This window comes from Tauraco erythrolophus, chromosome 16 (assembly GCF_009769465.1).
Source record: "Tauraco erythrolophus isolate bTauEry1 chromosome 16, bTauEry1.pri, whole genome shotgun sequence".
In the NCBI taxonomy this organism is placed as follows: domain Eukaryota; kingdom Metazoa; phylum Chordata; class Aves; order Musophagiformes; family Musophagidae; genus Tauraco; species Tauraco erythrolophus.
The window spans coordinates 1,210,761-1,224,235 of record NC_141480.1 but is presented as its reverse complement, the minus strand read 5'-3'; the positions used below and the strand labels follow the sequence as shown (position 1 = coordinate 1,224,235).

At 55.7% G+C, this 13,475-nt stretch overlaps 1 protein-coding gene across 3 annotated transcripts in view; it reads left to right on the top strand.

Moving 5' to 3' along the window:
- ARHGAP26 (Rho GTPase activating protein 26) overlaps window positions 1-2,038 on the top strand; it is a 141,568-nt gene extending 139,530 nt beyond the window's left edge. For all 3 annotated transcript variants that reach the window (XM_086621834.1, XM_086621833.1, XM_086621832.1), the window contains one exon: window positions 1,730-2,038. In XM_086621834.1, coding sequence (XP_086477960.1) covers window positions 1,730-1,818 — 89 coding nt within the window. In that variant the 3' untranslated portion in view covers window positions 1,819-2,038. The remainder of the gene's footprint in view (window positions 1-1,729) is intronic.
- Window positions 2,039-13,475: the final 11,437 nt, after the last annotated feature.

Genomic DNA, 13,475 nt, shown 5'->3' with positions numbered 1-13,475 from the left:
ATGGCACCATGCGCTGGCGGGGCACCGTGAAGCCTTTACGCCCACCCAAAGGGAGGTAACCCCCTAGCTTTTAATGCAGTTCTGCCCTTAGGGCTGCCCTGGCAGGCTGGGGGGCATTTTCCCTCTGAGCAGACTGCCTTAGCCTTTGGGGGTAGGAGAGCCCCAAGAGTTGGGCCTCAGAGGGTGTAGGCATGGAAAAAGAAGTTGGCACCAGTGAAACCCAAAGGTGGTAAACATTTTAATCTAGGAGCCAGAACACTGCAGCTCTTAAAGCTACTTAGTTTTCTGTGGTTTGAATTCTTTTTCATTACTACATTGCTATGTACAATATTTCTCTGCAGGCATATCCAGTAGCGATGGACTTCGCCACACTGGCGAGGACTGGTCTCTCCCAAAGCGTGGAGATATTTGGACTTAAACAGTTCTGTCTTCTGAATCTTTCTCACCAGTCAATGCCAGTTGTGATTTTTGCACAGAAAATGGCCATCCTGCAATAGAGGGGGCTGTAGGAGGGAGGGCACACAGAGGGACCTGAAGCCCAGCTCCTCCGTGCCCCGTTTGGAGCTGGTTTGATGAGCAGAACCCCTGTGTTTGCTGTTGAATGAAAAAGACTCAGTTTTTAAACCTTTCTTTTTGCCCTATTCTGCCGGAGCCCTGGTGGGGCTTGTGCCTGCTGGCAGGACGGCCGGAGCCTACCGGTGTGCCAGGCTGGTCCCCGCGGCTCCGCACTGGGGGGACGTAGACCCCGCACAGTGGGCAGTGCTGTTTCTGGGGTGCGCTCAAGAAACAGGGTCACGTTTGTACCAAAGTGTGAATTTTCAGCACATTTCACCCCTCCAGCTGAGTGAGAGTGAGCTGGGGCAGGAGGGTGCCCGGGTGGAGACGCAGGGAGCAGCGGGGAGGGCAGAGACCGTGGTGGTGGGGCACGGGAGCGGGCAGGGAGTGGGCAGGGGGCACGGTGGGGTGGGGGCAGCAGGGGCTCGCTTTGCTCTTGCAGATGAAGCCAGAAGCTTGAGCAGCCCTGGTGGAGAGTCGCAGGATGCCCGGGTGGTTCTGCAGTACTGATTTGCCACCGTTTACCGTGGGAGGTGCGGGGAATATTCCTGTGCCTGCGTTGGCATAACCCTGTGTCCTGTAAAATCAGCAAGTTTTCAGGAGCTGATTGAATCAGGAGAGAGCGTCGGTCTCTTGAGGACTGATGAGGTTTCTCATTTCACAGAAACAAGATTGCAGTGTTCGCTTTCCTGCCGGGAGCGTTCGCTAACGCGATGTGTCTCAGGCTGGCGCGAGGCCGCGCCGGGCGCGCAGGGTGACGAGGTGATGGAGTTCACCACGTTCTCTCGAACGGCAGAGAGATTTTAGCCCACATCGGGAGGAAGTTTTGAGCCCTTGGTTTTCTGCCAAATGCTTCACTTGCACACCAGCCAGTACGTGGAAGCCCCATCCGTAGCTGAGCGTGCAGCTCACCTGGTCCTTCTCTTGATTCCGCTGTGGAATCTCGGAGGCTTTGGTAAAGGGAGCATGGAGGGGTCCCGTGCGTGAGCAGGAGAGAGCCCTTCGACTTCCCGAGCTCCTTAGCATAGTGATTTCCTTACTTTAAAATAAACACAAATTAAGGGACTTGCTCTCTCCCAAGAGCGACTTTGGCGTTGTCAGCACACAAAGAGCAACAATCTCTGCACCGTAATCCCCCTCCTGTAGTAACCTGCCTTTTCCTTCTCTCCTCAAGTTCATCCATCCCAGGAGCCCGGCTGGCTGGAAGGGACCCTCAACGGGAAGACAGGATTAATCCCGGAGAACTACGTCGAATTCCTATAACTCCGGGTGCAAGAAGCGCCACTGCTGAGCTTTCCATGGCATCCATGGCAGCTGCTGGCGGGAGCCCTGCAGACCGTTTTGCTCTTTGCCACTGTGCGACGTGGAGCGAGGACCTCCCCGGACCACCGAGGTGAATGTTTGTGTGGACAACACCGTACGTGTCCCCTCCTGCGGCGCGTGCCGGGGCCGCGGGGGAGCGGTCCTGGGGAGGGGGCTCAACTCCCACGGCTCCGAGCAGAGGCAGGCGATGCCCGAATCCCGCGTCCCAGCCGGGAGCCCTCGCAGCAATCCCCAAAAAACCAGCAAGGCAGCAGCTCCACGCCGCAGCCCGAGTGCTCCGCAGGAGACGTGCCCGCAACTGGTGGACCAGCACGAGCGCCGCCAAGGCTGACGTTCCCCGCGGCGAGTCGGCCTGCGAGCTGTGACCAGCTGGAGCTGAGCGACCCCGACCCGACAGCCTCCCCGCCGGAGGAGGGGCAGCCAGCAGCGAGGAGCCCGTTGCTCCCGGGCCCTTCTCCCGCTTTGCCACCGGCCCCTTCTCGCGCCACGGCGGCAGGGGAAGGGGTGAGATGCTTTCAGCTGATGCCAGACCGCAGGCTGGGCATGCCACAGGGGTTGGCGTGAGGGTGAGCTGCCCCGGGGCAGGCGTGGAGGTGGCTGTGCCACCGTGCCGCCGTGCTGCAGTGCGGCTCTCGCAGGCGAGAGCGAGCCGCTCGGTGGGCGCTGCGGGGCGGGCACGGTACCAGCCGGGAGCCGTTGGGGCTCGGTAGGCACCAGCATGGTGGAGGTGAGAATATTTGGACCAAACCTCTCAAACATCTGGGTTTTTTTTAAAGAAAAGATGTAGATTTTTGCGAGGCAAACGCCTGCGATCTGTGCAGCCCGCGTTTCCTTCCTGGCGGGCGAGATGCCGCTCCAGATAAATACCAGTCCCTTTGTTTGGCTGGTTTGTATCTCCACTTTCCAACTCACATTGCTCAGAGACATCCATGCTTTGGCAAACGCCCAGGCCCCCGAAGTGCCATTTCGGAGCCACGTTTGCTGCTCTCCACCGTTGCTTTTGAGGTGGTCTCCTTGCTCGGAGCCCGGCCTGTAGTCTGTCCGTGCCAAGTCCGTGCCGTGCTGGTTGTGCAACGTCAATTATTTCCGTGCTCACAGGACATTTGGTGGTGGTGTGACCAACCTGCGGTCAACAGAAAACAAAGGAGGAGCCCTTCGGCTCCGCCACCGCCCGTTCCTGCCTGGAGAGGATGCTTCTGCCGCCGCGGACGCGCAGAGCGAGTTGGCAAACCCCTCACCCCTTTGGGTGGTTTTTAAGGGGGAGGGTGGGAGCAGGAGCTGTGCAGGACCGCAGAGCCGGGCTGGCCAGGCAGCGTGTCCGGGGAATGGTTCCATTTCATAACAGAAAATGGTGAGAGAATTCCCAATGTGCCGGGGGACGGACGGCGAGTCTTCTTGTAATGATTTTAAAGACTCCGAGTGACTGATTTGCTGTACGTGTCACTTTTTATTTTTGAAAGAATTAATGTATAAATAGAGTATCTTAAAATATTATGAGGGAAAGATCTATATTTGATATTTTTAGAAGACCTGTAAGGAGAGAAGTGACGGACATTTGACACCGGTTACAGAAAGGCGCCGGCAAACACTCGCACCCATGGCCGCCCCCCGGGCCCGGGGCTGCCGCTGCGCTCGCTCTGCGGTGCCACTGAGAGATGAGGGAAACTGAAATTTCCGACCTCTTTACGTTTCTTTCTCAATAATTAAACGTCCTGGACTTTTGTTCCTGCTTCCCAGGGCGGGTGCGGTACAGCCCATCCCCGGGGGGTGATCGCCTCCCAAAAGCCGTGTGCCCGGGGATGCTCCGGGCACGGCACCGCGCTGCTGCTGCTCAGGCTGGGCTGAACCCCCGCACTGCCCGTGTTTTCTGCATTAAGGTGGTGGATGAAGAGGGCCAAGAGGTTTGTAGGGGTAAAGGCAGCGTTTCACTGGCAAGTTTGATGGTTACGTTCATCCTTGGATTTAATAGTGAACATTTGTATCGTTTGATGATTGTCCTGAAGCGCAGGATGGGGCTGGGCTTCATCCAGCCCCAGCAGTCGCTGCGGTGCCACTGGCCGGTGCCGGGACCCTGGGGCGGGGGGTGCAGAGCTCAGAGCTGGCCCTGGCACCGGGGGCAGGCAGTGCAGAAACCCCCTGCCAGGGGTACAGGAGAGGGATGGGAGGGACCAACAAAAAGGAGAAGAAAAATAAAAAAGGTTTAATATTTCATCTGTCAGCACTATTTGCTTGTGTTCGTGACCGTCCCGTCCGGAGCCGCCCCTCCGCGATCCCTCCTGCCTTCGGGGGACGCTGCCGGAGCCGGTGGCTTTCAGCTCCGATGGGGGTTCCCAGCACGGCCGTCTGTCCGGAACGGGACTCTCAGCCTCTGAAGAGACGGCGTGACGTGTACAATTGAGAATTTCAAACACGTCAGAACATTCTAAAAGACGTATTTAAGGGGTACTGTATTTAGGGACCTCGGCGGCGGCGCTGCCCGAGCACCAGCCCGGGGTGCTCACTCCAGGCCCTGTCCCCAAAGAACCTCTTGGTGCAGCGTTCCCCTTCGGCTCTTCAGATGCTCGAGTTATTCTGAGACAGGAGTAAATTCCTTTTCTTAGGCACTTAGGAGCTTTTGGATAGGCTGCCTAGAGAGTTATTGGGAACACAAGTCCCACGCAAACCTATTTACAAGATGTCTTCTGGAGGAAAGGAAAATAAAGCATAAGCACAAGTTATTGCTCTTACAGGAGAGCTAGTGGAATATTTTTTTTCAATTAAAACTTTCCAAAAAGAAAAATGTGGCTGCAACGCTTACTAAATGTTCCTGGTTTGGGCCAGCTTTAATAGTGGAGTAAACATTGGTTTATTCCAAGAGAAATTAAAGATAGAAAATATTTTTTTAAAACAGCTTGACATGACATTTGTTGCTTAATATTAAAGTCACCAGTCAAAATTACGAGAAAGCAGGGATAGCCAGACTCGCCGATAGGTAAAGTCTCTCCTGTATTCCCTGTCCCATCATTTTAGCCAGTAAACCCCCCAAAAAAGACCCGGTGCAATAATGTCTGTTGATACAGATGTCAAACGAGCCTCAGGGCACAGTCCCATGGGTTGGCTGTGGCCAGGCTGCCATGTGCTGGCCCCAGTCCCCGCGGCCCAGCGGCCACCAACACACGTCGCATTTTCGAGGTTCCCAGGGACCCGTGGTCGAGCTGCTGGCCCATGTCTTCACTGATGTCATGGGATTTTGCAGCACTTCAGGTAGTTTGGGAACACCCTGGCTGCTGCCAGACACCTCCTGGTGCCCTGCTGGGGGCTTGGGGTGGAGCGGGATGGGGTTGGTTGGGTTGGGGTTGGTTGGTTGGGTTGGGGTTGGGCTTGGCTTGGCTTGGCTTGGCTGGTTTTTTTCGAGCGGTCTATTACTCAGTAAGAGCAGCAATTTCAGACTGTGGCCATGAATTTTTCAGATTCTCATCTGGCACCGCAGTCAGACAAAACATCCTCCTGGTAATTGTCTTGTCTCGAGAAGATTTCTGCCGAGTTCGGCGGCCTGAATAGCAGCCCAGACCATTTCAGCTAATTACAGCCGTGCTCCATTGCCGCTCACAGTGCCCGGTTATTGCTGCGACACGCGGGTACGTGGGTGCTGTGTCCTCCGTGCCAACGCTTTAAGCTGCTGATGGGCTCCCGCTGGTCCCTGCTGCTGCTGAAGGGACTGTCGTACGCGGGATGGAGTTGGGTGCTGTGACCAAGTGTCAAACTATCACAGCTCCTCTGGGTGCCGGAGGGATGGGACCCGAGTGCCCGAGTGCCCTCCGGCTGCGGATGTACCGCACGCAGCGGTGGGTCCGTTGGCACTGGGGCATGGCACGACAGGCACCGTCACGTCGGGGCGCGGGCTGCGCTCATCCTGGCACGTGGATTTTGTGATACCGATTTCAGGCTCTGCTGCCACCTTCTTTTTTGTAAATTGCAGTTGAAGCGCTGGAATTTTCCATCGAAGAAGGATATTGCTTATTTTAGTTTTGCTTCTGCTGACATCTCGGAAGAGGGTGGTGAGGGACGGGAGGAGGGTCCACAGCGCGGGCAGGGCCGGTCCCGCAGCACCGTCTTGCCGATGGCTCTGTTTAAGTACTGAAGAGGAGTTATTCTGATTTATCCGAGAGATTTCACAGTGCAAATCCAAACAGCTTCCAGTAGTATTTGTTTAAGTCCCCTGGGACACCAGCATCTTCTTTTTCCCATTTTTTTTCATTTGTTATGTTTTTTTCAGCAGCGTTTCATTGTTGTCGCTTGCTTTGGAGTCCGGGACGAAGGCGTGAGCATGGAAAGTGATGTCAGCCTGAAAAAAAAATGGGTGTTTGCACGTTCAGCGTGTCTCCGAATGGGATCAGAGGGAGTGGAGGGGGCGGAGGGGAAGATGCCCCCATGGCCCCGGGCACCCATGGAGCAGCTGGCAGCAGCGAGGGGCTGGGGGCAGCTGTGCCAGCTGTGGGTGGGGGCGTGAGCACCCTGCGGCATCCCTCTGGGAAGGTTTTTGTATTTTATTTTAATAACTGTTTATATTTAATGGCCAAACAAGCCCGGGGTCTAACGCCACCTCTCAGGCTGGCGGGCACGCTCTAAAAGAAGCAGTGGGGCGTTTATTCTGTGCTGCAGCAGTGACAGCCCAACAGCCTGGCAAAATTCCAGCCCGGCCCCCCCCATCTGCACCGGATGGGCTGCGGGGCCGTGGTGGGTGCTGGGCGCCGCCGTCCCCAGCCAGCACCACCCACAGCAGCGCCCGGGCAGACTCCGCGTCCCTCCTGGGTGGCCGAGGCAGGTGGGAGGGGAGGGGGCGATTTCCCCTCCCGTGTTTGGGGGGGACCTGGCAGTGCCCAGGCAGGATCCAGCCGGGCCATTCCTGACGGATGACGGCACTTGGCAGGAGGCTTTGGCCGTGGCTGCCCCCTCCCTGTGCTCTGTTTAGAAGCTTATCGCTGCTGGGATGCCGCTCCCTCGCTTTTCTCCAGAAATACCATCTCCCCCAGTTTTTACATCCCATAAATACGTGCAAGGCTTTCCGTGGACACGTGGCTGTGGACCGGGACGGTGGTGTCCCTGAGGAGGCAGCACGGACCCCCCCTCCAGAGCTCCTGGAGCAGGAGGGAGCGACGGGGCGTGCACGGGGTGGGATGGAGCCGATGGGACAGACCAAGCGCACGTCGCCGCGTGAGGAGCCGCAGGGGGTATCGCTGCCTCCGTCCCCCCCACGGCGACACACGGGCACGGTGGGTGCTCTCCAGCCAGCTCAGCGTGGACCGCGTGCCTCATTCCTGGTTATTCCTGCAAGCACCAGGCAACCCCTGCAGCCATCCTGCACGGGCAGGGTCACGCCGTGTCCCCACGCTGCTGTCCCCGACGGATCCTGTCCGTCTGCCGCTGCCCACCGTGGGGAGCGGGATGGCCTGAGCCGCCTAACGCCGGGATCCGCATCCTGCCGCGCCGGAGCCGCGCGGGTGGCTGATGGCGAGAGCCCGAGCAGCGCCCGTGCCCGTCGGATGTTCCCCAGTTCAGAGCAGTGTTGGTCGCAGTCGGAGGAGGCTGCAGCTGAGAAAAGTTACCTACACGTGGAGAGCGAGCCCAGTGCTGAAGGGACCGTTCTGCTTCGCAAGAAATCTTAATTATTGCAACCAACCAGAAACCTCAAAGCAATTATAGTTCGTACGTTTGGGCTAATTCAAATTTTTGGCTTTTGGGAAATAAAGATTAAAAGCAAGTTGTTTGGGTTTTTTTTTTTAAGAAATAGCCATTTAAAGTTCTATTCTCTGGGTGAGGAGCTGATTATTTGATGACCAGCACGGCGAAGCAGCTGGTAATTTAGCCCAACCGTTTGCCAGCTGACGAGGTAGCACCTACCTATTACTTATTAGGAACCCTCCCTTCTGCTAATGAAGCTTTTTCTTGCTTCTAAACCTCAGACAAAGGGTCTAGAAAAATCACACCTGTGCTCTAAAACTCACTGACGCACTCAGGAAGGGGGGGAGGTTCATGGCTGTGGCGGGGACGGTGGGGACAGTAACCTGCCCCACCATCCCTGCAACCCAACCAACCCGGTTTGGTTGGTTTTGTTTTGTTTTTTGTTAAATAAATGTTCTTTGTGTTGGCCCAGTACCTGAACTGCCTGCTCCTCCAAAGCACCCGGGGCCGGCCCTCCAGCCGCAATAAGGAGAACCAATTAAACCACGAGAACGTAATCGCTCCTCTGTTTATTATTTATTTCCCCAGCAACAATGATATATTTAGACCAACAGCTTTGAGCTTTTTCAGACCCATTATGCTCAGCAAATCCCGGCGGCGGCGATGGGAACGAGCCCTGGCTGTGGCGGGGGGGCATTGGCACCACAAACCCCGCAGGACCCCAAAGCGGGGGATCCCCTGGTCTCCAGCAGCTGGGGGGAGCCTGCGGCACCGGCAGCCCCTCGCCCCGGAGCGGGCAGGATTTGGCCCCGAGGAGCGGGATGCGGGTGGGCAAGGGGGCTGAGCCACACCTGGGAAGGAGCATCTCCACCAAAGGGAGCTGCTGAAAGTCAGGAGAGTGTGAAAGCAGTATCCCTCGGGATTCCTTTGGTTTGCCAAGGGTTGGGTTGGGTGGATTTTTTCAGTTGTTTTTGGTAATTGCTCTGGTTTGAGCCTTGTGGAAAGGGTTTCTTTTTTCGTTTGTGGTAGGAACACGCTCAGCTGCGGAAGTACTGCCTGCAAGCCAAAAAGGAAAAAAAAAAAAAGAGTATGAGAGAAAGGAGGAATTAAAAAATGCTGGTTTTTTTAAATTTAGAATTCCTTCTTGCAGGAGCAGCACCGTGGATGTGGGGGGCCAGGGACAGTGGGGTTGGCCCTCTGCGATCCGGTGGTGGAGATGTGGTGCTGCCTGAACTCTCCTGCTCCGCGGCGGTTCCGACACAGCTGAGATTCCGGAGTGACCGAGGGGTCAGTAATCGGAAAAACGAGCCGACCGTTTGCAGAGTGGCTTTAATAACCCCATCTGTAAGGAGCAACGGCAAAAGCGTCGCGCTTCTGGCACGGGAAAATTTGTCAAACTGTTTGTGACCGTTATTTGGGCAGATAATATTCCTTCATAGCTTATTGGACAAATATTATGGTTTCAGAGTGCCTGATTCCCTTGGCAGCCTCTGTTTCTCCAAGTTCATTGCTGTATCAGTGACTTCATCCCAGTTCATCCCACTGGGATGGTCCATGTCCCCGGCCCCATGCAGCCGGGGCGGTCTCAGCCCCCCGGGGGCCAGGGCAGCCCATGTGCCCATGGCCTCGCCACGCCGGCAGCCACGAATCCTGCGGGTAAAGCACTTGCCCGGTGTTCGCTCGGTGCTTCTGGTGCCTCCTTGGGATGCCCGTGGCTTCACGCACACCGGCGGCACGGTGCGGCTGTCGGTGCCCAGCCCAGCCAGGGCTCGGGGTGAGGATGAGCCGTGTCCTCCCTCTGGGGTGCCCATCTGGGAGGACAGCGGGGCCACAGGGTTGGAAGGACTCGGTGCCTTGTGCACGGGCTCGTTAGCTGCGAGGGTGATTAACACCCGCCTCAATGGGACATTCGGATGGCAGGAGAGCCCTGCAAGACCTGAGCCTGTTTGGTGGTATTTCCCCATGGCAGCTCGTTTGGGGCAGCTCCATGGGGCCGTCGTGTGACAGCAAAAGTGCTGACAAGTCAGCCTCCTCCTTGGGCTGCATTTTCCCTTCTTTTTGCTCCTCTCCTGAAATGAGCCTTGTTTGGGAGGTGTTTGACTAATCACCCATCCGTGCCTGAGCGTACGTGGCAGAAGGGGCCCTTCGGTTATTCTGCACAAGGCCAACCATCATCCCACCCCCCTGCTCCCGCTGCTGCTCGGTGACCCCCCCTGCACCCCTCTGTGTTTGTGTCTGAGCGGGGCTGCTTGGCTTTCAGTGCCTGCTCACGGTAATCTTCAAATTAACGCGGCACGTTCCTGTTCAGGTAATTAATTAGAAAGGCACGCGTAGCAAAGGACACACGGCATTCACCTGGGGCTCACCGCGCACGTCTCGCAGCGAGGGAAAGGCTGTTCCCATGGGAAGGACAGTCCCTGCCTGGGGGCCGGGGCTGCAGCGGGGCCGGGGTGAGCGGGGATGATCATGGACCGGCTGCCGAAGCCTGAACACCTGCAGAGGGTCCTTCTGATGAGATGTATATAATGTCATCCGTATATATGACACATAAAACTTTAAGATATTAATATTATTCTTTAGTAATAAATATTTTGCAAACACACAGGCTGAGCAAGCATGTGCTGTATCTAATGTGATCAGCAAGAGAATGGAGCGCAACCACAGCACAAAAGATGTCACGTCACTGGTACCAGCCCTTTAGCTGCATGTTCCCACCTCCACCCCCTGGTGTCCCATCCTATTCCCGGCTCGACTAGTGCCAGTGGTGCCCATGGACACGCTCCTGTGGCAGGAGCACCGTGAAACGCCTTCCCTGCGGAGCGCCGAGGGCTCCACGCCACCATCCCGCGTGGCTGATGCTCCGCTGGATTTCACGGCGTGATTCATAACTGCTGGGGTTCAGCTCACGGCGCCTCAGCCCAGCGTTTGGGTTTCCTTTTTCCCACCCCCTCCTTGCGATACCACCAGCACGGAATCACCGGCACACATGTGTGCAGCTGGGCTGTGGCACCAGGGTGTGCTTGGCCCCGCCACCCGGGGCAAGCAGCTGCGGGGCTGGCACGGGGAAAATGCCCGTCTAGCTCTGGCGAGAGAGCGAGCCCTGTGCGTGCACACACAGTCGTGGGTGAAACCCCCGGGGCTGCAGAGCACAAACCTGGCTCTGTCCTTGCCCTCCTTGTCCCCCCCAGACACCGGCCAGGAGCAGCGGGGGCTCGTCACAGCTATTTGTACCGTGTCCCAACTAAAGGAGAAGGAAACAGGCAGCTGCCTGCACATGGGAGGGCTGGGAAACGCTTGGCCTGCTTCATGGAAAAAGAGAGAATAAAAGAATATGGGAGGAAAAGGGAGGAAAAAGAAAGGAAGCAGGAAAAAGAGAAGAAAGGAGAAGAAGAAAGAGTCTTGAGAAGAGTTTGGGACACCGATCCTGGGAAGGGGTGTCAGGGCACTGGGGTGGCTGTGCTGGCCCCGCTCCCTGCATCCCAGGTGCTGGCCGGCTTTCCCAGGGGATGCTGCGGAGTTTGCCGTCCCGGCGAGCACGGAGCCTTCCCACCGTGGCCCGGTGACCCGAACGCTTTGCCCAGGGCAGAGCTGCCCGGCCGCGGAGCAGAGGGACTGTGGCGCGGCGGGACGAGCAGCCTCATGCCCAGCCTGTGTCCTCACCCTTCTTAAAACAAAGAAACATCCCACTCAAGCCCAAACCGAAAACCTCCCCCCAAGTGTTAGGAAAGAAAAAAAAGCAAGGATGGCTTTTCGGAGCTGCCGGGGGGAGCAGCAGGCGGTTTGGCAGCAGGCTGGGGGGATCCGAGCCCACCACGCTCAGCTCAGCCGGCGGAAGGCCAGTGCCCAGCCGTGCCCACCACGCTTAACTGGGCACAATGGGTCGCTTTTTCGGCGTGTATCACGTCAAGCAGAAAGTATAACCCCTGTCCTGCCGCATTAGCGACGCAATTAGTGGCCGATTTCGATGCTGCATCAGCAGTTTCCCCTCCATCGTTTCATGTGGTTTGATCTTGAACCAACAGAGCCAATAATTAGAAGGATTCCACTTACTTGTTATTTTTTAAACTTAAAGTTCCCTGTTGTGACCTCACAGAATAGCCTTAATTATGCTTTGGAGCTGTGCCAAGCCTACCATGTATTGGGTAGGAGTATTCACCACCATCACGGCTCCTCCAGTTTGGCTTCAGAGCAAGTTTTTATCATCCTGGGCTGGTTTTGGCGTGTGGCTCCCGTGGGTTTGGGTCCGAGGGGAGGAGAGGGTGAGTGGTGGGAGCCCCTGGCTGGCACTGAGCTGCTCCCCGGTTCCAGGAGATGGGACGTGGGTACTGGCAGAAACAGGCACCCCCAGAACGATCAGCACCCAGAGCCGAAGGAAGCAGCAGTGACTAAATCTTGGATTTACGGACTCAAAATGGTTGGGATCCCTACGGCAGCAACGCAGAACCTGCGCCTGGGGAGTCCTGGGCACCCTCCAGGGCCAGGCCCCAATGGGAGCTTGGCAAGAGAACCAGCACTGGGAACGCCCTGGAGCTCGCTATGGGATAACTACCAGCTGTACGGCCAAGGAGTCTTTTTTCTGTAAAATCCCAGTACCTGTGCCTTAAGCCGCAAAGCTGCCGTGTGCCTGGAGCACAACACAAACACACCGAAGCAGGGAACAGTCGAGGATAAACCACCAGGTTGTGGACTGTCCCAGAGGCAAACACAAAGTCAAGAGTGCTCGAGCTGGGAAATCTTAAATGACAGGACTGTAAAAATGGCATTTAATGGCATCTTTTCCAAACTCTTCTGAAATTCCATCATTTTAGTGGGATAGAATGAACAAAACAAAAATCACACGTTATGTGATTGAGTGGTGTTCCTCAGGGGCCGGTGCTATTTAATGTCTTTGTCGGCGACACGGACACCACCTGTGTGGTGTGGTAGACACGCTGGAGGGAAGGGATGCCATCGGGAGGGACCTGGAGAGGTGGGCCTGTGAGAACCTCATGAAGTTCAACAAGGCCAAGTGCAAGGTCCTGCATGTGGGTCGGGGCCATCCCAAGCACAAGTACAGGCTGGGTGGAGAATGGATGGAGAGCAGCCCTGAGGAGAAGGACTTGGGGGTGCTGGTGGATGAGAAGCTCAACATGAGCTGGCAACGTGCGCTGGCAGCCCAGAGAGCCAACCGTGTGCTGGGCTGCATCCAGAGCAGCGTGGGCAGCAGGGCGAGGGAGGGGATTCTGCCCCTCTGCTCTGCTCTCTTGGAGTGGATTCCCGCAGCCTGACACCCCTTCCCAGGATCGGTGTCCCAACCCGTGCCCCCAGACCCGCTTTCTGGCCCCGCTCTTTCTTTGATTGGAAAACTGTGGTACAGACTCCCCTCCGGAAAATGGACATGATGAATGCAATGGCAAACCCGGCAAGGTCTGGGAAATGAAAACAATGATTTTCAATTAAATTGTTTATCTGAACTTAATTATCAGAAATTCTCCCACTCTAAAACTTCACTACGGCAGCAATTAGCTTCAGTATAAATAATTTTTGCATATGAGGTGAGTAATGAACACGACACAGATGAACTGACTCAGTTGTCGGGACCGATCCTTTCCAGGTACACCGCAGAAACTCTACAAAAGCATTTTGGAGCCATTTAATGAAAAAAGCAGAATTTTATTATATGGTTTCTGTCCATTATTCGGCATTGCTGTAAATGGCTCACATTTACTGCAACTTCTATACAGATGTGTGGCTTTGTATTACCAGAACAGCAAATTTAAATGAAAAAATAAATGTTCAACAATTCCACACAAGCTTTTACAGTCCAACATTTCACTGAGTAGGTGAAAACTACAGACTTGTTACTACAGAATTATTCAGCATGAATAAAAAACTACAACTTTTGTTTTTAAACAGGAGTCACTGGTTTAATTTTTTTTTTTTTATGCTGTTTAAAA